Source organism: Erpetoichthys calabaricus, chromosome 5, assembly GCF_900747795.2.
Source record: "Erpetoichthys calabaricus chromosome 5, fErpCal1.3, whole genome shotgun sequence".
Lineage (NCBI taxonomy): Eukaryota > Metazoa > Chordata > Cladistia > Polypteriformes > Polypteridae > Erpetoichthys > Erpetoichthys calabaricus.
Genome location: NC_041398.2, coordinates 25,931,410 through 25,958,575, shown reverse-complemented (window position 1 = coordinate 25,958,575; position 27,166 = coordinate 25,931,410). Strand labels below are relative to the sequence as shown.

Genomic DNA, 27,166 nt, shown 5'->3' with positions numbered 1-27,166 from the left:
AGAGAGATGCAGAAAGTAGAGAGGAGTACAAGGAGATAAGGAGTAAGGTGAAGAGAGAGGTGGCGAAGGCTAAAGAAAAGGCATATGATGAGCTATATGAGAGGTTGGACACTAAGGAGGGAGAAAAGGACCTATACAGATTGGCTAGACAGAGGGAGCAAGCTGGGAAAGATGTGCAGCAAGTTAGGGTGATAAAGGATAAAGATGGAAACATATTTACAAGCGAGGAGAGTATGTTGAGCAAATGGAAAGGGTACTTTGAGTGTCTGATGAATGAAGAGAATGAGAGCGAGAGAAGGATGGATTATGTAGAAATATGAATCAGGAAGTGCAACGGATTAGTAAGGAGGAAGTAAGGAGAGCTATGAAAGTTGATTCTCACAGGCAGTGTGCACATTTTACCTTCCATTGACGTCTGGCATGTGACCCATCTATATCCACCTGTCTGGTCTGGAGTCTCCTTCATCACCACCTTAAGGGTGCACACCATCTCCATAAAGGACATGTGGTCCAGACCTGACAGTTCCCTTTGCAGCCCCTCCAACCCTTCCTCCCGTTTAGTCACCCTAAGCTTGAGGTGATGGATCCACTGGCATCTTCTGCAGATGTAGACTTCAAGGAGGACTGACTGCTCCAAGCCATTTTCCAAAAAGTCCAACATTCAAAAGGACTTGCATTGTATTGGCCTCATTTTATAACCTGGATTTTGATTACTACACTGTTTAACTCTTTTCGTTACATTTAAATAATATAACTTAAAATATTAAAATTAATGTCAGATTTAAGAACTACTGCAGTTAATTAACATCTTCTGTCCCCTTAAGCTCCTGTAATACCCCCCCCCACCACTCCTCGCCTGCTTTCTGTGTGTCTTCCTGTGAAGTTATTAAACTTTACTTTTCCCTCCTTGTTTTCCCTCTTTACTATGTTTTTCCTCAATCTCTCTGCTTACACAGTTTGTTCTCTTTTCTATTAAAGAAACCTTTCACTGTCACCCACTTAGAAGTGCTACAAAGGACAAAGAATTTTGGGAAATCAAGGTACAAAGTCCTACCCATTGACCCTCGCTATTTGCATGTTGAGAACTTGAAAATTAAAATGCAAAGTGGAAAATGAAAATATAATGAGCAGCAGGTGGCGCCAGTGCTTATTTGGATTTTACTTTTCATTTTTGCAGCTTCATTTTAATTTTAAATTATGTAAGGTCTGGTGGAAGCTTCTGTAAAATAAATTAAATAGCATTCTTCCTGAGCGCTAAGAATTGTTCTATCAAGTAAATCTTTTTACATACTATTACCTTCTTATTAAGAAAAATGAATATCCACTGCTGGTTATTTACTAACTCACTTGCTTGTTTCTGTCTTCGTTTGCCCCTTATCGGTTGTCCCTCACTAGATTCCTGTCTGTGTACTGTCGTACCCCTCTCTTTATCAGTTTCAAGTCAGCTGCTTACCTGTACTTAAAATAAATGCTTTCTTCTTAAGGAATAAAATGTATGACCTTGTTTTATACCAGTGCTAATGCTGTACTGTGCAAGTGCTATATAGTACTCTATCCAGTTATTTCTTATATGCCTTAATTTCTTTCCACAAAGAAATCAATATTACTTTTAACTATTCATTTCTACAGTGCTGGTTATTTATCTGCGGTGGGTTGGCACCCTGCCCAGGATTGTTTCCTGCCTTGTGCCCTGTGTTGGCTGGGATTGGCTCCAGCAGACCCCCGTGACCCTGTGTTCGGATTCAGCGGGTTGGAAAATGGATGGATGGATGGTTATTTATTTATCAACTTACCAGTTTCTGCAACTACTTTCCGCATTTTCTGCTGTATCCAGCAGGGAGTGCTCTTTCTCCCCTGGTATGTGTTTCTTGATGGAGAACAGACTAAAGCCAGTACCATCCTGACTGTAACCATGGCGGAAATAATTACAGGAGAGAAATATGGTACAAACAAAGATATATGTATTTAACTTACTTTAAAAGATAACATTCTTTCCTAATAATACAATGTATAATCATATATACTTATGTATTTAGGATAGAGAGAAGCCAAGGGACGTCACAGACAAGTAGGGGAATGCTGACAACCAGATGTTCCATCTGGTGGGAATATCGACAAGAGAAGGTGCTTCTGACTTTGTGCTGGGTCCTCATCATTATATCCATCTCATATTTACATATTGATAACACTCTTTTCAGATATGGGCAACTACCAGACAGCCTGTGTGTGAAAATAACATCTTCCCCTGTTCCCATCATTAATGGCTTCTGCAGACTTTTGCTCTGTTTTGATCTAGCAGACATCAACACTTTTAAAATAGCCTGCTTGTGTGTCCTTCACATTTCTCTTGCCTGCCCTCCAGTTGTCATTTGTCCATCTCTGGCATTCTCTCTCTCAGAGTTGAATTGCATGGCTTTGAAATAAATTTCACAGATTATATTGGCACAAAATAACCTTCTTACTACATCTGCCCCATGCTGTGACTCAGTGCAACATTTTTGAGTACAAATAACTTTTCCAAATACTCAGCTACATTTGCTGATGAGTTTGTGAAAAAAAGACCATAACAACCCATCCAAGGAGAAAGAAACTTGAAAACGTCCTGCACGGCTTAATAGTGGCTATCAAAAATAAAGTGTTTAGGTGTAAAAGTTGTATTTTAATTAACCTTCACACAATAATAACACAAAAACACTCAGCCCTTCCTCTTCTAATTCATTTTGTAAGGATGACATCAGCAAATCAGTCTCTCTCAGTACGATTAAAAACCCTTCCCACTAACAGTATCTTCCCATTAAAAGAAATTCCAATACTCTGCAGAGAATCATAAAGCAAATCCCCTCTCTCCGATTTTCCCATAAGTTACAATTTCTGGAAAAAGTAAGGATACCCCTAAACTGATTTGTGAGCCATGGCTGAAAACAGCCTGACTCCAAGATATAATCAGCCTGGCTGTACCCATAACACCATCCATGTATGCTTTAACTCCCAGTGTACAAGTATTGCGTAGAGAAAAAGAGATAGAACAAATTTACTGATCAGATTCTTTAATCTGTTAGACTCCCTTTGTTCCAAGCCTGGCTAAATGGCTTTGCTCATGACCTTTTGCTCTGACTTAAAACAGCTGTAAATCTGGGAGATGCTCCTCCACTTGGATACTTCTCATACCCTTATTACATTATAAAAAATGTGTAATTCTAATGGAGCTATAAGTGGCTCTGTGTGTTGTATACTGCAAAATAGAGGCACTCCTCAATGAGGTGTCAGTATTGCTTCTCCTATCCTTTCTGTCACTCATGTCACTATTGAAGTCACTTTGACTGTTAAACAGGCAACTGTTACTCTTTCAAAAGCTCATGGGATACAAGGCTTTTCTTTGCTAACTTTGTATTCTCCAACTTTATCTTTTCACTTTCGTCTGGAAACTTTAAGTCTCATCACACTCACTCACTCCTACACTTCCACTCTTCACATTGAACACAACCAGAGGTATTTCACTTATCTGCCCTTCCACAGAATGTACTTCATGAATGCTCCATCAGGAGGCTGTCTTCAGAATCCATTATTATTTGCAATTATATCAGTTGTCTGAGACTTTTTCACATTGGTGGAAAGTGGCACTGCTCCTTCTGAGCAAGCATTTGTTGTTGTATCTGTATAGTTATAGGTAAGTTCTCTGTTGTCTTTTTTTACCGCACTTATTGAAGTATTGTTTAAAAAGAATCAGCTGAGCTGCCGGACTCAGCTGGCATATCTTTGTTTGTAAGAAACCCACTCTTCTCAGGAGCAATTTTAGGCAAATTACAGGGCAGCACATCATTCACTGCATCTGCTGTAGTTATAAGGTCATTTATCCCAGTCTCACTATCCTTCAAGCTGCCTACCTCACTGTCAAACTCAATGTTGTTGTTCCCATCATCATCAGTGGTGGGATTCTTCCTGGAAGGAATGGAACAGTCCACCAACACTACAGACTCATTCTTGCATTGTGCAGCCTTGATAGATAGATAGATAGATAGATAGATAGATAGATAGATAGATAGATAGATAGATAGATAGATAGATAGATACTTTATTAATCCCAATGGGAAATTCACATTCTTCAGCAGCAGCATACTGATACAATAAATAATATTAAGTTAAAGAATGATAATAATACAGGTGAAAAAAAAAACAGACAATAACTTTGTATAATGTTAAATGTTAACGTTTACCCCCCCTGGTGGAATTAAAGAGTCGCATAGTTTGGGGGAGGAACGATCTCCTCAGTCTGTCAGTGGAGCAGGACAGTGACAGCAGTCTGTCGCTGAAGCTGCTCTTCTGTCTGGAGATGACATTATTTAGTGGATGCAGTGGATTCTCCATAATTGATAGGAGCCTGCTGAGCGCCCTTCGCTCTGCCACAGATGTTAAACTGTCCAGCTCCATGCCAACAATAGAGCCTGCCTTCCTCACCAGTTTGTCCAGGCGTGAGGCGTCTTTCCTCTTAATGCTGCCTCCCCAGCACACCACTGCGTAGAAGAGGGGCGCTCGCCACAACTGTTTGATAGAACATCTGCAGCATCTTATTGCAGATGTTGAAGGAAGCCAGCCTTCTAAGGAAGTATAACCGGCTTTGTGCTTTCTTGCACAGCGCATCAGTATTGGCAGTCCAGTCTAATTTATCATCCAGCTGCACTCCCAGATATTTATAGGTCTGCACCATCTGCACACAGTCACCTTTGATGATCACTGGGTCTATGAGGGGTCTGGGCCTCCTAAAATCCACCACCAGCTCCTTGGTTTTGCTGGTGTTCAGGTGTAGGTGGTTTGAGTCGGACCATTTAACAAAGTCATTGATTAGGTCCCTATACTCCTCCTCCAGCCCATTCCTGATACAGCCCACGATAGCAGTGTCATCAGCGAACTTTTGCACATGGCAGGACTCCGAGTTGTATTGGAAGTCCGATGTATATAGGCTGAACAGGACCGGAGAAAGTACAGTCCCTTGTGGCGCTCCTGTGTTGCTGACCACAATGTCAGACGTGCAGTTCCCAAGACGCACATACTGAGTCCAGCTCTACTGCAGTTAAAGCACTTCATTAAGTTCAAATTGACAAAAAACACATAATCACTTCCATCTTGAATCTAAGAGCTACAGTTATGTCCTCAATAATATTATTTCAAATAAATACTTGTCTCCTAAAAGAAAGAGTGTGTTTTAATGCCTGCATTTTACAACCTAAGGGTGTCATAGTTATAACAAGCATACCATGGCCATAGTGTCTCAGTTCCTTCAGTAAAATACCATTTTACAAGAAACATGAACATTTGAGATTATTACTTTCTTTGTAGGTGCTGATAAGTTCAATTCTGAAACTAAAGTCACAATAATAATAAACCCCAACTTCTACAAGATTATTTACTGTACTAGAAACTCGTCATTGTCAAAAGGCACCACTGGCTCGATGCTGACTGGACATTTTAACAACCAATCACTTTTCCAGTTGCAACTACATATGCTTCAGCCAAATCCTGTCAGTCTACCTGGACCTTGGCACCATGTCAACAGGTACACTTTTGAAATGGTTTCAGCCTCAAGCTATGAAACATGGCCTCATAGTCATCTTGGTGAAACCACCAAAACCGTGTCTTATCAACAAAAGCAGCAATAATAATTATACAGTAATTCACTGAGAATGAAAGATTGAAAAAGAGTAAACATAGATTAAACAACCTTACAGAGATACATCCACTCCAGCTGGCTCGTTCCACTACTTGGACATGCCCATCCTAGACAGCAGTAATTGAGTAACAACCAGACAAGAAGAAAGAGAGAGTGAATTTTATTTTTTAAGTATCTTAATTGAATCAAATAAAATATTTATATAAAAATACCAGAAAAAAAGGAATATACAGTAACCATACAAATACATAAGTATAAGCACCTAAACAAAATAATCAACTCTTTTTTTCCTCTGTTCACAGTTTAAACAAGTGTTGGAAGTTTTAGAAAACAGGAAAATAATTACACTCCTTCTCCAGTTCTTCACAATTCTACCAACTCCACACATGGTTTCAAAAATAGTTATGCTATAGTGCAGTAAACTACAAGTACCCCAACCAAACAGTAAATATTTTAATTTAACAGGGTGATATAAATATGACATCATTAAGCCAATCAGTACTAGAAAAATCTTCTATTTCTAAAAGTTTTCAAAAATGTTACTTAGGCACAAATATATGCTTAATTGTCCATCCGCAATGGAACACGGCACCTCCTTGACTCCACACACTTTTTGAAATTCTTCAGCATTACACATTGCATTATAATAAATACATTAGAATTTTATTCTTGAGGCAACATTTACTTTGAAAATTAAATTTACACCACATCTTCAGTCCTTGAACATTATTTCTACTTTTTTCAAACTGACAACATTTCTTGACTAAATAAAATTTTAAAAATATGAGTTCTAGATTTAGACTTTCTGGAAAGATCTGACTGACAAATGCAACATTACATTTTTGTAAATTTCATGACGAAAAGGAAACAAACTTTGTAGTAAATGAAAAGCTGTTTCACCTGATCCACGTGTCTCCTGAATTGTTTTGTATTTTGTTTAAAAAAGATTTTGTTGTAATAACCCCATGTAGGATCCTTCATTGTAGGTCTCCCACTCTTTTATTATTTGGGTGTCTGTAAAATATCCTCCATGCTGGCCTGACCTCCCCTGTCACTTGCAGTTTTTGATTCCAGGGCATTTTCAAAGTATTTTTTTAAAAATGTGAAGTGAAGCGCCTTGAGAAAATACTGGTATATGTACTATTTAGATAACAATCTAATTGTGTTTTATATTTTTTTCATACCTAAAAATGGAACTGCCATCCTCACAAAAATATTGATATTACTCCACACTTCTAGGTCAGAAAAAGAGTTATAATGTTCTGTTTTTTTCAAGAGGAGTCATAGAATTCAAATTGGTCCCATAAAGGACAGAACACAATTAATACTTCTTAATGACTTTATTCTCAACAATGAGGGTAATATAGCAGCCTATGTAAATGCCCATTTGTCATTTTCTAATGAGAAAACACTATAATTCCATGTCTAGTCAACAGTATTACAAAACTAGACCCACACAGCAAAGCACATGTAAAAATATAATTAGGAATTTTTGGCTTATTTATCTGCCATGAGGATTTAGATGGAACCCTGCAGAAAATGGAACTGGAGCAGTTGATCAAACTATTGGAAATGAGAGCACACTAATAATCCTTAAGCACAAAGTTCCAATATATCTTTGTTTCTTTGTATTTATATTATGAAGTATGTCATCAGAGCAGCCATGAGTAATAATTTCAGAAATACAGGACATGGTGACATGCTGTATATACAGTACTACTCACAAGTATATCTGTTTTATACTTTGGATATATCCCACCATTGGCTCAGAGATTTAAAAGTCAGTTTTGTTGAGGTCCATTGTTTCCAGATAAAAATTAAATACTTCTGTAAAATAAAGTATAACAGAGTTATAGCAAAATTATATTATTTCTAAAGAGAATTAAGGACTCTTAACCAGTGGATGAGGAGGAGAGGTGGATCTTCAGTTCAAAAAGTCAGTCCCATGTTTACTGTTTATGATGTGCACTGCAATAATTTATTAAACAATATTTTAGCAAAAAAAATTCATGTGCTTTGCACGTTGTGAGCAAATAACTGGGTAATCAACATGTGGATCATGTGACACAAGTGACATGACATTTTTTCATGGATGTTTTTTATGGTGATGTTTACTCTGAGGAACTTGAAGCTGTTAACCCTTTCAACTTCTACGCCGCTGATGTAGATGGCCTGGTGTTCTCTGCCTTGTTGTTTCCGATAGTCCACGATCATCTCCTTGGTTTTGGTGACGTTAAGAGACAAGTTGTTATCCAGGCACCAATTACTCAATGCCAGCACCTCCTCTCTGTAGGCCGTCTCATCGTTGTCAGTGATAAGGCCTATGATGGTTGTGTTGTCTGCAAACTTGATGATGGTGTTTGTGCCGTGTTTTGCAACACAGTCGTGGGTGAACAAGGAATACAAGAGGGGGCTAAGCACACAGCCCTGTGGCGCTCCTGTGTTTAAAATGAGTGATGAGGACGTGTGTTTGCCGACTCTTACCACCTGGAGCCTGTTAGTGAGGAAAGAGAAAATTCATCTGCAGATGGTCGTCCCCAACCCAAGGTCGTCAAGCTTCAAGACGAGTTTTGAGGGGATGATGGTGTTGAATACCGAGCTGTAATCTATGAACAGCATTCTTACATATGTATTTCCTCTTTCCAGGTGGGTGAGGGCAGTGTTTATTGTTAGCACAATGGCATCCTCTGTCAATCTGTTTGCTCTGTAAGCAAATTGGAGAGGATCCAGTGTGTCGGGTAGGGAGGAGCAGATGTAACCTTTGACCAGTTGCTCGAAGCACTTCATAATGACAGATGTCAGTGCAACCAGGCAATAGTCATTCAGACAGGAGACCACTGGTTTCTTTGGGACAGGAATGATGGTGGATGCCTTGAAGGAAGTGGGGGACCACTGACTGCCTCAGGGAGAGATTGAAGATGTTGGTGAACACACCTGCTAGCTGGTCAGCACATGCCCTGAGGGCATTGCGTGGGATGCTATCTGGTCCCAGAGCTTTGCGAGGATTGACCTTTTTGAAGGACCTTCTCACATCAGATGTTTCAAGGATCAGAGTGACAGACTCACTGCCCCCTTGAGAATATAGCACCTGTTCTTTGTTGGCTGCATCAAAACGAGCATAGAAAGTGTTGAGCTTGTCTGCAAGACATGCAGTGGGCTGAACACTGACTGTGTTTTTTCTTTTTATAGTCAGTGATGCAGCACAGTCCATTCCACAGGCGCTTGGTGTCAGAGCTGTGGTAGCTTGACTTCACTTTGTCCCTGTAGTCCCATTTGGCCTTCTTGATGGACCTCCGGAGGTCATATCTGGCTGCTTTGTATGCATCAGAGTCCCCTGAGCCAAAGGCAGAGGTCCGCACCTTGAGCTTAGCCCAAATCTCCCTATTTACCCAGGGTTTCTGGTTAGGATATATGCAAACGGTGGTTTTAGTGACAACATCGTCAATGCACTTGTTGATATATCCTTGTGACAGAGTCTGTGAATTCATTGATGTTGCCATCAGCTGCATCCTCAAACATCTGCCAATCAGTTGTTTCAAAGCAGTCCTGTAAGACCCCCTCAGCTTCACTGTCCCATTTGTAGATGTCCCTGTAAACCAGTTTTTCCTGTTTAAGTCTTTGTTTATATGCAGGCAGCAGCAATATAGAGGAGTGGTCTGCTTTTCCAAAAGCTGGTCGAGGGAGAGGTTTGTAGGAGTCCTTGAATAAGGTGTAACAATGATCCAGTGTTTGATCACCTCTTTTGGGGGGAGAGATGTGCTGATAGTATTTAGGGAGAACTTTCTTCATGTTTGCTCTGTTAAAGTCTCCCAACACAATAAATGCTGCTTCTGAGTTAGCGTTCTCTATTCCACTGATAACATCATACAGTTCATCAATAGCCGAAGCTTTATCAGCTTGTGGGGGGATGTAAACAACTGAAAGGAGAACTGAACTGAACTCCCTCGGGAGGTAAAAGGGTTTAACTTTAATGACCAGCAGCTCGAGAACCGTGAGCAGTGCGTTTTTAAGACACACCCATCCATAGCCCACGAAGAGTTAACCATAAAGCACACACCCCCTCCCCTTCACTTGCCTGAGTCCTTCGTTTTGTCTTCCCGATAAACTGTGAACCCATCTTGTTTGACTGCGCAGTAGGGCACGCTGGGCTCTAACCATGTCTCTGTGAACCCCAAAACGCAGCAGTTCGTGATGTCTTTTTGTTGCTTTATCCGTGCGTGCAGCTCATCTAATTTGTTGTCCAGAGACTGAACGTTAGCGAGCAGGATGCTAGGCAGAGGAGGCTTGTTGTTTCTCTGTTGCGTTCGGCACAGAACACCGGCGCGTTTCCCCCTCTTTGTTTTCCTTCGGCGTTGCGCGAGTAAGCAAAAGACTCCAGGCAGTACAGTGTCCGCGATATCAAAAACTGTTGTAAAATCCGAACTGGCTGATGAACGTAATTCCAATAGTGTTTGCCGGTCATACTGAAAGTATGATAAAGTAGTACGCACAAAGAGAGTGAGTAGTAAGAAAATAAATAATAACTTTTTGCTGAGATGACTCAGAGCTCTCGTCGGTGCAGCCATCTTACGGCGCAGCCAGTGATTTCACTGTAGTAAGTAGTAGTAGTAGGTAAGTAGTACTAACAGCAGCTAAAATATATTTGGATCATCTGTCGGTAGCAGATCCCTTGTGAAAGGCGCTACACGACCGCTGTGGTATAGAAATTACATTTTCTATATGATCGTCCAAATTTCTGCCTGACAACCTTGCACTACGTGCCTGTGATTTAAGAGAAAAATACTTCTGATAAATGTGGACGCTGCCCTCCCGTGCTTAACGGGCAGAAGGTCCAAACAATTCCCAAGTTCAACACTTTACATGAAGAGGTCTGTACATCTTCTTAGATGTAAACTCTCCATCTTCTTAAAATAATTGATCACAAAAGCAACGTTGAATGTTGCGGGGTTTTAGTGACCTGAACTCACCTTAAGGGACAGTAAGTAGTCGTGCAGGGCAATTTACAAACAGAGTCCTGCTTCGATGGCACAGATTACACTCATTCACAAAAATTTCCACTCTCCCGAGAGCTGACGGGGCACTTGAAGTGTCACAAACAGTGCGAGAAGAGAGGATGCTGCCCAAAACTGCGAAGCCCTGGACCCGGCGGAGCAGCCAGACATTCCGCGCCGCCCAACGTCACTGAAGGCAGTCTCGTTTTCACATTGTTTACAGCTCTGCGCAGTTAAAAAGTAGAAAGACGCAAAGCTGTTTTCCTCATCTCTTCTACTATCAGGTACTGCCAACTAAAAAAAAGTTATAATGTGGCAGTTTCCATGACAGTCACGTGGATGAATAAATAAAACTTCTCTGTCAGAATGCACGGACGGCTCAGCGCTGTAGTCCAGAGAGGAGGGCTGGGAGCGGGTGATGCGGGGCGCACTTGTATGGGATAGATCGGCGTGTTTGTGTTTACTTCTTTTCAATATCAGTAAAATAACTCTCATACAAATAATAACAATTCGTAAAGACGATATAAAAATGGCGTCCACAAACGAACTGATTAGTTCCTAGATAGATAGATAGATAGATAGATAGATAGATAGATAGATAGATAGATAGATAGATAGATAGATAGATAGATAGATAGATAGATAGATAGATAGATAGATAGATACTTTATTGATCCCAAAGGGAAATTCACATACTCCAGCAGCAGCATACTGATACAAAAAAAAAGAATATTGAATTAAAGATTGATAGCAATGCAGGAAAAAAACAGACAATAACTTTATATAATGTTAACGTTTACCCCCCGGGTGGAATTGAAAAGTCGTATAGTGTGGGGGAGGAACGATCTTCTCAGTCTGTCAGTGGAGCAGGACATTGACAGCAGTCTGTCGCTGAAGCTACTCTTCTGTCTGGAGATGACATTGTTTAGTGGATGCAGTGGATTCTCAATAATTGATAGGAGCCTTTTGAGCGCCCGTCGCTCTGCCATGGATGTCAGACTGTCCAGCTCCATGCCAACAATAGAGCCTGCCTTCCTCACCAGTTTGTCAAGGCGTGAGGCGTCCTTCTTCTTAATGCTGCCTCCCCAGCACACCACCGCGTAGAAGAGGGTGCTTGCCACAATCGTCTGATAGAACATCTGCAGCATCTTATTGCAGATGTTGAAGGACGCCAGCCTTCTAAGGAAGTATAACCGGCTCTGTCCTTTCTTACACAGAGCATCAGTATTGGCAGTCCAGTCTAATTTATCATCCAGTTGCACTCCCAGGTATTTATAGGTCTGCACCATCTGCACACAGTCACCTCTGATGATCACGGGGTCCATGAGGGGTCTGGGCCTCCTAAAATCCACCACCAGGTCCTTGGTTTTGCTGGTGTTCAGGTGTAGGTGGTTTGAGTCGCACCATTTAACAAAGTCCTTGATTAGGTCCCTATACTCCTCCTCCTGCCCATTCCTGATACAGCCCACAATAGCAGTGTCATCAGCTAACTTTTGCCCGTGGCAGGACTCTGAGTTGTATTGGAAGTCCGATGTATATAGGCTGAACAGGACCGGAGAAAGTACAGTCCCCTGTGGCGCTGCTGTGTTGCTGACCACAATGTCAGACATGCAGTTTCCGAGACGCACATACTGAGGTCTGTCTTTAAGATAGTCCACGATCCATGCCACCAGATATGAATCTACTCCCATCTCTGTCAGCTTGACCCTAAGGAGCAGAGGTTGGATTGTGTTGAAGGCGCTAGAGAAGTCTAGAAACATAATTCTTACAGTACCACTGCCTCTGTCCAAGTAGGAGAGAGATCGGTGTAGCATGTAGATGATGGCATCCTCCTCTCCCACCTTCTCCTGGTATGCGAACTGCAGAGGGTCGAGTGCGTGTTGGACCTGTTGCCTCAGGTGGTGAAGCAGCAGCCGCTCCATGGTCTTCATCACATGTGATGTCAGAGCAACAGGCCGGAAGTCATTCAGCTCACTAGGACGTGATACCTTTGGGACTGGGGTGATACAAGATGTTTTCCAAAGCCTCGGGACTCTACCCTGTTCCAGGCTCAGGTTGAAGATGCGCTGTAGAGGACCCCCCAGCTCCGATGCACAGACCTTCAGCAGTCGTGGCGACACTCCATCTGGACCCACTGCTTTGCTGGCACGAAGTCTCCTCAGCTCTCTGCTCACCTGCGCTGTTGTAATTGTGGGTGGGGATGTCTCTCCTATGCTGGTATCAGCAGAAGGATGTGTGGAGGGTGCAGTACTCCGAGGTGAGAGTGAGAGTGGGTTAGGGTGGTCAAACCTGTTAAAGAAGTTGTTCATTTGGTTTGCTCTCTTCACGTCTCTCTCGATGGTGGCACCCCGCTTCGAGCTGCAGCCAGTGATGATTTTCATCCCATCCCACACTTCCTTCATGCTGTTATTCTGCAACTTCTGCTCCAGCTTTCTCCTGTACTGCTCCTTCGCCTCCCTGAGCTGGACTCTAAGTTCCTTCTGCACGCGCTTGAGCTCATGCTGATTACCGCCTTTAAAAGCCCTTTTCTTCTGGTTCAAAAGGCCCTTGATGTCACTTGTAATCCATGGCTTGTTGTTAGCATAGCAGCGTACAGTTCTTACTGGAACTACAATGTCCATACAGAAGTTGATGTAATCAGTAGTGCCGTCAACAGCCTCCTCAATGTTCTCACTATGTGATCCCTTCAGGATATCCCAGTCCGTAGTTTCAAAGCATTCTCTAAGAGCATTCTCTGCCACAGGGGACCACTTCCTGAATGAGCATGTGGTAGTATGTAGGACCCTAACTCTTGGTGTGTAGTGAGGCTGAAGCAGCACCAGGTTATGATCTGCTTTCCCAATACAGTGTTCCTGCATTATAATATGTTCTGTGGTCATACATAATTTCCATATCGTGTGGTCATACGTAATTTCTGTTTCATACGTAATTTCCATATCGCGTGGTCATACGTAATTTCCATTTCAAACGCGAAAAGAATTTTATATATATAGATTATCTTCATTCTCTATGAAAATGCGAGATTTTTCTTGCTACCACTAAAAGATACATGAGGTAAGCAATATATTTAAAAAAATAATTTTGGGGTGAAGTATTCATTTAACTGTCCTGTCCTGCTAGTATTTTGCATCTGTGGCTTTATCGCCACTATTTGTAGTTTCCTCTTATGCTATGAGGAACTTTTGTAGTTCTTTAGAAGACAATGACTTTTTATTATTGTATTTAATAAGTGTTTTGTTGGAGTGCAGTTTTCATAGCAGAATTTGATGTAAAAGTAGTACATAATGAAAACAATAATTGAACCATGTTCCATATTCTGTATATTTAACACTAGCTTAAGGCACCTTATATGCACATATGCTTCTGTATTTGTGTAGAATATGCAGAGGTAGGCATCTGATTCAGCACTGGCTTCCGTGAACACATCCCAAAATGTTGATTCCAGGCCCTTCTGAAATTTCATTCACAGCCTCATTAGTCCTTGCTGATGCTGTAGATTTGTGGTCTTGCTGATTTTAATTTCTGTCTGTAGACAGGGGCAAGAAGCTTCATTGCATGATGGTGTATAAACTCATTTGATCTCAGTAAAATAGAAAAAGTAGAGCACTCAAGCATCAGAGTAATCAGTCCTATAACGTATGAGTAACTGAAGACCCCATCTCAGTGACATATTTTTCTTGCTTCTTTGCTGGAAACTCTCTTATTGTACAACCTCTGTTACTGCAACTTCATCTTTTTTACATGTGCACCCCCTGTTTTACTGTTAGACAACTGGATTAGGTGTCCTGCTGCCATGGGTTTAAATTTTTATTGGTAAAGACAGGAAACTGGAAAAAATCTTTTAGGCATCCTAAATTATATTTGCAAAAGATCAGGACTTAAATAAGTAATTCAATAATATGAACAATGAACAGCATTTGACAAACTTACAGAAACAATAACACCTCATCACCTTCTATTTGCTTCATCTTGATTTTTATTAAGATCTGCCAAGGGGAAGCTTAGCAGCTGAATTATGTCAAAATATGTACTGTCACCCCTCCTTTAACCGTCACCTTATCGTGGTGGAGGGGTTTGCGTGTCCCAATGATCCTAGGAGCTCTGTTGTCTGGGGCTTTATGCCCCTGGTAGGGCCACCCAAGGCAAACTGGTCCTAGGTGAGGGATGAGACAAAGAGCGGTTAAACAAACCTCCTCTGAAGAAAAACAATTTTGGACGGCGTTTTCCCTTGCCCGGACGCGGGTCACCGGGGCCCCACTCTGGAGCCAGGCCTGGAGGTGGGGCTCGATGGCGAGCGCCTGGTGGCCGGGCCTGCACCCATGGGGCTCGGCCGGGCACAGCCCGAAGAGGCAACGTGGGTCCCCCTTCCCATGGGCTCACCACCTATGGGAGGGGCCAAGGAGGTCGGGTGCAGTGTGAGTTGGGTGGTGGCCGAAGGAGGGGACCTTGGCGGTCCGATCCTCGGCTACAGAAACTGGCTCTTGGGACGTGGAATGTCACCTCTCTGAAGGGGAAGGAGCCTGAGCTAGTGCGCGAAGTTGAGAGGTTCCGGCTAGATATAGTCGGACTCACCTCGACGCACAGCTTGGACTCTGGAACCAATCTCCTTGAGAGGGGCTGGACTCTGTACCACTCTGGAGTTGCCCCCCGGTGAGAGGCGCCGAGCAGGTGTGGGTATACTTATTGCCCCCCAACTTGGAGCCTGTATATTTGGGTTTACCCCGGTGGACGAGAGGGTAGCCTCCCTTCGCCTTTGGGTGGGGGAACGGGTCCTAACTGTTGTTTGTGCGTATGCACCGAACAGCAGTTCGGAGTACCCACCCTTTTTGGAGTCCCTGGAGGGGGTGCTAGAGGGCATACCTTCTGGGGACTCCTTCGTTCTGCTGGGAGACTTCAATGCTCACGTGGGCAATGACAGTGAGACCTGGAAGGGCGTGATTGGGAGGAATGGCCCCCCTGATCTGAACCCGAGCGGTGTTTTGTTATTGGACTTCTGTGCTCGTCACGGATTGTCCATAACGAACACCATGTTCAAGCATAGGGGTGTTCATATGTGCACTTGGCACCAGGACACCCTAGGCCTCAGTTTGATGATCGACTTTGTGGTCGTGTCGTCGGACTTGCGGCCACATGTCTTGGACACTTGGGTGAAGAGAGGGGCGGAGCTGTCAACTGATCACCACCTGGTGGTGAGTTGGCTTCGATGGTGGGGAAGGATGCCGGTCAGGCGTGGTAGGCCCAAGCGGGTTGTGAGGTTCTGCTGGGAACGTCTGGCAGAGCCCCCTGTCAGAAGTAGCTTCAACTCCCACCTCCGGCAGAACTTCGACCACATCCCGAGGGAGGTGGGGGACATTGAGTCCGAATGGGCCATGTTGCGTGCCTCTATTGTTGAGGCAGCTGACCGGAGCTGTGGCCGTAAGGTGGTCGGTGCCTGTCGTGGCAGCAATCCCCGAACCCGTTGGTGGACACCGGCGGTGAGGGATGCCGTCAAGCTGAAGAAGGAGTCCTACAGGACCCTTTTGTCCTGTGGGACCCCGGAGGCAGCTGATAGGTACCGGCAGGCCAAGCGGAATGCGGCTTTGGTGGTTGCTGAGGCAAAAACTCGGGAGTGGGAGGAGTTTGGGGAGGCCATGGAGAATGACTTTCGGACGGCTTCGAGGAGATTCTGGTCCACCATCCGGCGTCTCAGGAAGGGGAAGCAGTGCAGTGTCAACACTGTATATGGTGGGGATGGTGCGCTGCTGACCTCGACTCGGGACGTTGTGGGTCGGTGGGGGGAATACTTCGAAGACCTCCTCAATCCCATTAACATGCCTTCCAATGAGGAAGCAGAGCCTGGGGACTCAGAGGTAGGCTCCCCCATCTCTGGGACTGAGGTCACTGAGGTGGTCAAAAAACTCCTTGGTGGCAGGGCCCCGGGGGTGGATGAGATACGCGCGGAGTTCCTCAAGGCTCTGGATGTTGTAGGACTGTCTTGGCTGACACGCCTCTGCAACATCGCATGGACATCAGGGACAGTGCCTCTGGATTGGCAGACCGGGGTGGTGGTCCCCCTCTTTAAGAAGGGGGATCGGAGGGTGTGTTCCAACTACAGAGGGATCACACTCCTCAGCCTCCCTGGAAAAGTCTATTCAGGGGTCCTGGAGAGGAGGGTCCGTCGGATAGTCGAGCCTCGGATTCAGGAGGAACAGTGTGGTTTTCGTCCTGGTCGCGGAACAGTGGACTAGCTCTATACCATTAGCAGGGTCCTGGAGGGTGCATGGGAGTTTGCCCAACCAGTCTACATGTGTTTTGTGGACTTGGAAAAGGCATTCGACCATGTCCCTCGGGGAATCCTGTGAGGGGTACTCCGAGAGTATGGGGTACCGGCCCCCCTGATAAGGGCTGTTCAGTCCCTGTACGATCAGTGCCAGAGCTTGGTCCGCATTGCCGGCAGTAAGTCGAACCCGTTTCCAGTGAGAGTTGGACTCCGCCAGGGCTGCCCTTTGTCACCGATTCTGTTCATAACTTTTATGGACAGAATTTCTAGGCGCAGCCAGGGCGTTGAGGGGGTCCGGTTTGGTGGGCTCAGGATTGGGTCACTGCTTTTTGCAGATGATGTTGTCCTGTTTGCTTCATCAGGCCGTGATCTTCAGCTCTCTCTGGATCGGTTCACAGCTGAGTGTGAAGCGGCTGGGATGAGAATCAGCACCTCCAAATCCGAGACCATGGTCCTCAGCCGGAAAAGGGTGGAGTGCCCTCTCAGGGTTGGTGGCGAGATCCTGCCCCAAGTGGAGGAGTTCAAGTATCTCGGGGTCTTGTTCACGAGTGAGGGAAAAATGGAGCGTGAGATCGACAGGCGGATCGGTGCGGCATCCGCAGTAATGCGGGCGCTGCATCAGTCTGTCATGGTGAAAAAGGAGCTGAGCCGCAAGGCTCAGCTCTCAATTTACCAGTCAATCTATGTTCCTACCCTCACCTATGGTCATGAGCTATGGGTAGTGACCGAAAGAATGAGATTGCGAATACAAGCGGCTGAAATGAGTTTCCTCCGCAGGGTGTCTGGGCTTTCCCTTAAAGATAGGGTGAAAAGCTCAGTCATCCGGGAGGGGCTCAGAGTAGAGCCGCTGCTCCTCCGCATCGAGAGGAGTCAGATGAGGTGGCTCGGGCATCTGATCAGGATGCCTCCTGGACGCCTCCCTGGTGAGGTGTTCCAGGCACGTCTAACCGGGAGGAGGCCCCGGGGAAGACCCAGGACACGTTGGAGGGACTATGTCTCTCGACTGGCCTGGGAACGCCTTGGGATTCTCCCGGAAGAGCTAGAAGAAGTGGCCGGGGAGAGGGAAGTCTGGGCATCTCTGCTCAAGCTGCTGCCCCCGCGACCCGACCTTGGATAAGCGGGAGACAATGGATGGATGGATATGTACTGTATTTCTGGGTTTAAAAATGTTCAAGTGAAATTACTGATAAATCTATTAATTACACAAAAGATAATACTTTAATAAAAAGAGAATGCATAAAAAATGTTATCATTTGGGAATATGAGACAACTTCTGGTGGTTACCTAAAAGCTAAACCATCTCTCTCAGCATACTAAAGGTTTTCTACATGTTTCAACAAGGTTGAATGTAACAAGGAATCTTGAGGATTCCTCCTAATAGGTATGCCCTCTTCTAAGAAAAGCATGCTAAACTGTTAGGAGGATACAAAAATTCCTCTAAATTCTGTATGAACTTTTTCTTTGAATAGTACATTTTAAGATGCTAAAGAGCTGTTGATAATTATTTGACTGCTTTAAGGTTATTATTTTCCATTACATTAATTCTCACATATGTGAGATGTATTTATTTTTTTCCCTTGTTTTGTGTTTTCTTAATATTTTTTCAGGAACTACTGAAATCACCTGACGTTGAAAGGCAACATAAATAAATATTTACATGAAGATTGGTGCTTTAAAAAATTTATATTTGTTTACTTTAAATATCATCATAAATATTGTACTTTTTTAAGTTCCCAGTGATTCATATTTATTTATGTTTTACAGGTTCTCTGTTCATCATTTTTCTGAATGTAACATGATAAACGTATGCAAAATGATTATTCCCAAGTTTAACCTTACATATATTTCTCTGTCTGGAGATTTTGGTGAAAAAGTAGTAAAATCTATTACTGATATATTACAACATTCAAACTACACCCCCAGATCTGTAAGGTAATTAAAAAAAAATTCTGTTGTGTTTCTACTGAATGTTCAGTCTACTGAGGCTTTTTGCTTTTTATGAATTATAATAACCTAATATTAGCATAATTTAATATTTTGCATATACGTCACAGTAAAGTTTTTAGGCAAGAAAATGTATTTAGGCACTTAATTGATGGGTGTTTTTGCTGGTCAGAAGTGTGAGCTGTCAATGTGACATGTTGTGGTAAACCTTTTCTGAAACCAGTAAAGAGAAAAATGTATGTGAGGCAGAATAAAACTTAAACCTGGTTGCTAAAAATAGATACAAGAAAAAAAATTAAAGAGCAGAATTTATATTAAAAAATGGATGAGAATCTGGTCATATCAAATTAGTAACTTGGAATGTCTTAAAAACACAAAATGCACTATTGTATTTCTCATTTGGAAATAACCATGATGACAGAAGAAAGAAATATAATATATTCAGCAGAATTTGAAAGGTATAGTGTAAAGTGCAAACTTCCAGACTGATGGACTACAAATACAAAATACAAAACAAATCTGCCTGTCAAAATGAGAACACAACACTGAAAAGATAACAAAAAGAAAATAGCAGAAATTATGCAAAAAAATAAAAACAAACCAAGTTGATAATTGACATTATTGCAAAACTCAGCATTTCTGGCTTTTTAACACATATCAAAAAATTGATTATTCCACCGGCACGGTGGTGCAGTGGGTAGTGCTGCTGCCTCGCAGTAAGGAGACATGAGTTCACTTCCCAGGTCTTCACTGCATGGAGTTTTCATGTTCTCCCAGAGTCTGCATGGGTTTCCTCTGGGTACTGCGGTTTCCTCCCACAGTCCAAAGACATGCAGGTTAGGTGCATTGGCGATTCTAAATTGTCCCTAGTGTGTGCTTGGTGTGTGTGTGTGTGCTTGGTGTGTGTGTGCTTGGTGTGTGTGTGTGTGTGTGTGTGTGTGTGTGTGTGTGTGTGTGTGCGTGCCCTGAGGTTGGCTGGTGCCCTGCCCGGGGTTTGTTTCCTGCCTTGCGCCCTGTGTTGGCTGGGATTGGCTCCAGCAGACCCCTGTGACCCTGTAGTTAGGATATAGCGGGTTGGATAATGGATGGATGGATGATTATTCCACCTACACCAACAAATCACAACATTAAAACAACTGACAGTGGCACCTGTCAAGGAGTGCGATATAAGTATCTATCTATCTATCTATTAGGCAAGAAGTGAACAGTCAGTTCTTGAAGATGATTTGTTGGAAGCAGACAAATTGGGGAAGCGTAAGGATCTGAGCAATTCTGACAAGGGCCAAATTGTTGTGATGGCTAGATGACTAGGCCAGAGCAGGTCTTGCAAAGTATTCCCAATATGCATTGGTTAGTACCTTCCAAAAATGATCCAACGAAGGACAATCACTGAGCTGGTGACAAGGTGTTGAGTGCCCAAGGCTCATTGATTCTTATGGGGAACGAAGGCTCTCCCATCTGGTCTGATCTCAAAGAAGAGCTATTGTAGCACAGGTTGCTAAAAAGGTGTCAAAACATCTAGCACATGCAGTTTGCTGCATATGGAACTACTTAGCTGCAAATCAGTCAGACTGCCTATACTGAGTTCTGTCCACTGCTGAAAGAGTCTACAAAGTGCATATAAGCATTATCAGGATAATGCACACTGCCACTGTGCCTAATTGTTCAGGAATGGTTTGAGATACAAGATAAGAGCTCCAGGTGTTGACATGGCCTCTAAATTCCACAGATCTCGATTAAATTTGATCAAGCATCTGTGGGATGTGCTAGAAAAGCAAGTCTAATCCATCCAGAGCCAGCCTTTCAGCTTCCAGGACTAAAATGATTTTTTGCTAATATCTTGATACCAGATTCTACAGAACACCTTCAGAGGACTTGTGGAGTCCATGTCTCAGTGGATCAGAGCCTTTTTTGGTGGTATGAGTAGGACCTACACAATATTAGACAGATGGCTTGATCCGTGTATGTCTTAAGTGCTCTGTCCATGATCAAATGTAATAATTGTGGCATCAAACGCCAACACAAATGTCCACACTCATTGTAATGTTACTTGATTTCAGCTATCTTGAATATAAGAGAATAATCCAAGATTTTTATTTAGTCAAAATGACATGGAAGATAATTGATAAAAATGCACAAATTTTGTGACAATACACAGATATGGCTGTAGAACCTTAAAGCAAGAAGCCCTCCCATGCAGACCATGTTGTAATTCCTTCCTTTTGTATAGTTAAAGCTGTGTGAGCCTCAAGGTATGTCATGCAGCATGCACAATTCAGAACAGTACCTGAGAAAAGAGGGAGAACAATATGTTTTTTTTCAGCAGAATAAGGTAGACTAGGATTACTGTATATCCATATTTGATGAATAGAACAAATAAACTGTTTAGTTTATGATTAGTTATCATGCTTTTAAGTTTTGTGGTAACTCAGTAGTCATGGCTAACTTTGTGTATCTTTCCTCACATGTCACTTGTATCTCTCACACCAGCTTGTGCATGAATGGCGAAAATGAAGCTTCACCAGAAACTATTTTCCATGTTCTCCCTGTAGACAACCCAATAAGCAGGGACCTAAGTTTAAGTGGTGAAAATTGCTCTGATGTGGAGGTTATAACTGACAGGACTGAATCAAGGTACTGTATGGTATAATTAAAAATTAATTACATTTTTATATGTGCTGTATACAAATGCTCACATTAATACCAGGATTTCAGTCTCACTAATATCAATTTGGTACTTCTTACAAGGCATTTTAATGTTTATCGTTTTCTGTGAAAATTTTAATATTCATTGTAACAAACAGATTGGTTCAATGTAGTATTGGAAAAAGAGAGTTTGGAAAATGCTCATTTGAATTCAGGTACATTTCATTACTTGCATGAAGCCTACCTCACTATCCCATTACTGATGTGTTGTAATGCATTGTTGTGATATAAAGCAGTATCTTGCTGAAAATGTTCAGTTGCAGATAGGATTGCTGTTTTCTTGATGAAAAACATCTGATTGGCAAAACGTTTAAGATAATATGACATTGAAATATTGTTCTTCTTGTATTGAGGGGCCCAATATGTGCTATGAAAGCACATTCTATTGCAAAATATCCTCCCACCAACCTGCATTTTTGACAACGTACAGAATGGATGCATAGTCTCAAGACATTTTCAAAACACCAGAACCTCCCATTGGTGTAAAACAGCAGGAACCAGGATTGATGAGACTAGGCAATGTCTCATCAATCATACTTGTATATTTTTAATGCAGTGAAATCACTCTTTCTTGTTTCTCGCAATACTTGAAATATGTTGGTTTTTTGGTTCTCCACTCCATCCATGAGAACTTGTAATTGGTTGTGTATTTTAATGTGCCTTTTTGTCAACTCTCATATCAGTGAGGATAGCTGTTCTTTGACTCTCATGTCAGCTTCTCGTAATACTGTTCAGTAACTGTCTCTGAACACAAGGATGCTGTTAAATGGATGTTTTATTCATGCCAGTCCATTCTTGATACTAATGTGATGTTTCTGCACCTAACTGCATCAGCAAGTATACATACCTGAGTAATGATAAGTAATATTATTTGCAAAATTAATCAACACACACACACAACGTTATACTTTTCTTATAAGGCAAAATTCAGCCAATCCTCCCTACATCCAGACCCACCCTATCCTGTTTTACGCAGCGAAATGTACTTGCTTCAGTGTTTACAACTGCAGGTGTTTCACTGTTTTACTATCAGGAGTGGCTGTTGAATGAGTAAAAGAAACATATTTAAAAATGCACAAACTGAAGTAACCTCTCTCAAGGTAAAATTGAAACAACAAACACATTTGTAATTGAAGTTGCACAGATTTGGTATCTGTTTTAAGATACAGGTAGTTGTCAACTTATGACCACATTCGGTTCCAACAGACCATTCGTAAGTTGATCTGGAAGTAAGACAGACCAGTATATGTACTCAAAACTGACCATATCTATACTTCTGTATATTAAGTCCCATAAGTCATATTGTTTGTTTTATATCTTTTTTTATCACCATTCTTAGCAAATTGTGTAGATTTACTATTCATTTTTTTGTGTAAATTATTTTTTTATTATGTTGTTTCATTATTACTGTTGCTCTCATGGGTGTTGAACTTTTAACAGCTTCCCAAATAATTTCTTTGTGTTATGTTACGTCATCAGCATGAGCCTCTCCCATTGTTCATTGTGTTAACTGTGAGATGAGAAATTGTACCAGCAGAGCTTTGAACAATCTGTGTTTTCTGTTTTAACATTTCAGCCTATTATCCATCCATCCATCCATCCATCCATCCACTTCCGCTTATCCGAGGTCGGGTCGCGGGGGCAGCGGCTTGAGCAGAGATGCCCAGTCTTCCCTCTCCCCGGCCACTTCTTCTAGCTCTTCCGGGAGAATTCCAAGGCGTTCCCAGGCCAGCCGGGAGACATAGTTCCTCCAGCGTGCCCTGGGTCTTCCCCGGGGCCTCCTCCTGGTTGGACTTGCCTGGAACACCTCACCAGGGAGGCGTCCAGGAGGCATCCTGATCAGATGCCCGACCCACCTCATCTGACTCCTCTCGATGCAGAGGAGCAGCGGCTCTACTCTGAGCCCCTCCTGGATGACTGAGCTTCTCACCCTATCTTTAAGGGAAAGCCCAGACACCCTGCGGAGGAAACTCATTTCAGCCGCTTGTATTCGTGATCTCGTTCTTTCGGTCACTACCCATAGCTCATGACCATAGGTGAGGGTATGAACATAGATCGACTGGAAAATTGAGAGCTTTGCCTTATGGCTAAAAGCCCTTCCCACTAACAGTATCTTCCCATTAAAAAAAATTCCAACACTCTGCAGAGAATCATAAAACAAATCCCCTCTCTCCGATTCTCCCATAAGTTACAATTTCTGGAAAAAGTAAGGATACCCCTAAATTGATGTGTGAGCCATGGCGGAAAACAGCCTGACTCCAATATATAATCAGCCTGGCTGTACCCACAACACCAGCCATTTATGCTTTAACTCCCAGTGTACAAGTATTACGTAGAGAAAAAGAGATAGAACAAATTTACTGATCAGATTCTTTAATCTGTTAGACTCTCTTTGTTCTATGCCTGGCTAAATGGCTTTGCTCATGACCTTTTGCTCTGACTTAAAACAGCTGTAAATCTGGGAGATGCTCCTCCACTTGGATACTTCACATACCCTTATTACATTGTAAAAAATGTGTAATTCTAATGGAGCTGTAAGTGGTTCTGTGTGTTGTATACTGCAAAATAGAGGCGCTCCTCAATGAGGTGTCAGTTTTGCTTCTCCTGCCCTTTCTGTCACTCATGTCACCATTGAAGTCACTTTGACTGTTAAACAGGCAACTGTTACTCTTTCAAAAGGTCATGGGATACAAGGCTTTTCTTTGCTGACTTTGTATTCTCCAACTTTATCCTTTCACTTTCGTCTGGAAGCTTTAAGTCTCATCACACTCACTCACTCCTACACTTCCACTCTTCACATTGAACACAACCAGAGATATTTCACTTATCTGCCCTTCCACAGCATGTACTTCAGAATGCTCCATCAGGAGTCTGTCTTCAGAAGCCATTATTATTTGCAGTTATATGAGTTGCCTGAGACTTTTTCACATTGGTGGAGAGTGGCACTGCTCCTTCTGAGCAAGCATTTGTTGTTGTATCTGTACTGTTACATGTAAGTTCTCTGTTGTCTTTTTTTACTGCACTTATTGAAGTATTGTTTAAAAAGAATCAGCTGAGCTGCCGGACTCAGCTGGCATATCTTTGTCTGTAAGAAACCCACTCTTCTCAGGAGCAATTTTAGGCAAATTACTGGGCAGCACATCATTCACGGCATCTTCTGTAGTTATAAGGTCATTTATCCCAGTCTCACTATCCTCCATGCTGCCTACCTCGCTGTCAAACTCAATGTTGTTGTTCCCATCTTCATCTGTGGCAGGATTCTTCCTGGAAGGAATGGAACAGTCCACCAACACTACAGACTCATTCTTCCACTGTGCAGCCTTGTGTCCAGCTCTACTGCAGTTATTAAAGCACTTCATTAAGTTCAAATTGACAAAAAACACATAATCACTTCCATCTATCTTGAATCTGACAGCTACAGTTATGTCCTCAATAATATTATTTAAAATAAGTACTTGCCTCCTAAAAGAAAGAGTGTGTTTTAATGCCTGCATTTTACAACCTAAGGGTATCATAGTTATAACAAACATACCATGGCCATAGTGTCTCAGTTCCTTCAGTAAAATACCATCCATATTACAAACCGAATGTTGTATACCGGATGTTCTGGCTCACGGGCGCACGATCGTGGCTCACAGACGCAGGACGCATCAAAGCGCACTGCGACTCAGCGCCCCAGAGTCAAACCCAGCATCGAAGCGCATGCGCACTGCAACTCAGCGCCCCAGAGTTCAGTAGGTAGCGCCCAAGCAACACAACACAACCTGTAAACTAAACGTCACGTCCCAATACAACCTCTGCCCGAGAGGAAGATGACACAGGCTATAAGTAATAAACTTTAACAGCTCCTTTACTAAGATCATTTTCCAGAGTACACGTTACACAGCTCCCCAAGGTACGTCACAATACAACCGCTGTCCGAGAGGAAGACGAGACAGGCTATAAGTAATAAACTTTAGCAGGTCCTTTACTAAGATCATTTTCCAGAGTACACGTTACACAACTCCCCAATACCCATAATACCGTATTACTACGGAATCCCCAAAGGTCCTGACTACAATATACTACAGCATATTCGAATCACATTACAGTAATTCAGTATTAACAGTACAGCCACAAAAAACACAAAAACGAGACCAGATGGATAAAAACAATAAACGAATGCTCCTTGAGCTCAACGATTGGAAATACAAAAACGAGCCCACATGGATAGAAACAATAAACGAAGGCTCCTACAACGCGCTTCAGAAACACCAAAAGCAAAGAAGTCACGGCTCCAAAAACAAAGACCTCAACTAACGGAAATAATGAATGAAGGCGCCTACCACGTGCTTCTGAACCATCAGAAGCAAAGGAGGCACGGCTCCGAAAAGAAACAGCTCAGGTATCTTATAGGCGGGCTGACGTATCGTGTCTACTGGGAAACGCAGTGAATGCGGCGTCTATCTATATATGTGTATGTATTTAAACTTGATGTGGTGGTGACTACTAACAGTGCCAGCAGTCAGCTACTCCACAGTGCCTGCGGTCAGCGGTTCAATTATAATTCCTAACAGCAAACGACGTCTAGCTAACAACACACCCATAGAAAAACAAAAACGAAACTGCATGGATAAAAACAATGAACGAAGGCGCCTACAACGCGTCATGGCTCCAAAACGAAACCACTGTACTACAAATATATTTCTTTCATTAAATGAAATCTTTCCCAGGACGCTCCCACCCTCCATGATCTTATATCCCTATAAATATAGGAGAGAACAGAAAGTAATTGCCATTCTTGGATTTGCGATTCTTTAGAGAATCGCGGGTTTACTGGTTTTACAAGAAAGATGAACATTTGAGAATATTACTTTCTTTGTAGGTGCTGATAAGTTCAATTCTAAAACTAAAGTCACAATAATAATAAACCCCAACTTCTACAAGATTATTTACTGTACTAGAAACTCGTCATTGTCAAAAGGCACCACTGGCTCGATGCTAACTGGACATTTTAACAACCAATTACTTTTCCAGTTGCAACTACATATGCTTCAGCCAAAACCTGTCAGTCTACCTGGACCTTGGCACCATGTCAACAGGTACACTTTTGAAATGGTTTCAGCCTCAAGCTATGAAACATGGCCTCATAGTCATCTTGGTGAAACCACCAAAACCGTGTCTTATCAACAAAAGCAGCAATAATAATTATACAGTAATTCACTGAGAATGAAAGATTGAAAAAGAGTAAACATAGATTAAACAACCTTACAGAGATACATCCACTCCAGCTGGCTCGTTCCACTACTTGGACATGCCCATCCTAGACAGCAGTAATTGAGTAACAACCAGACAAGAAGAAAGAGAGAGTGAATTTTATTTTTTAAGTATCTTAATTGAATCAAATAAAATATTTATATAAAAATACTAGAAAAAAAGGAATATACAGTAACCATACAAATACATAAGTATAAACACCTAAACAAAATAATCAACCCTTTTTTTCCTCTGTTCACAGTTTAAGCAAGTGTTGGAAGTTTTAGAAAACAGGAAAAAAATTACACTCCTTCTCCAACTCTTCACAATTCTACCAACTCCACACATGGTTTCAAAAATAGTTAT

The 27,166-nt window shown here is 42.4% G+C and overlaps 1 protein-coding gene across 3 annotated transcripts in view; it reads left to right on the top strand.

The window, feature by feature from the left end:
* Positions 1-27,166, top strand: part of LOC114651554 (uncharacterized) — a 157,683-nt gene that overhangs the window by 83,351 nt on the left and 47,166 nt on the right. For 2 of the 3 annotated variants that reach the window (XM_028801356.2, XM_051927390.1), the window contains exons 14-15: positions 18,680-18,847; positions 21,350-21,493. In XM_028801356.2, coding sequence (XP_028657189.2) covers positions 18,680-18,847; positions 21,350-21,493 — 312 coding nt within the window. The remainder of the gene's footprint in view (positions 1-18,679; positions 18,848-21,349; positions 21,494-27,166) is intronic. The other variant, XM_051927391.1, reaches the window with a different exon arrangement.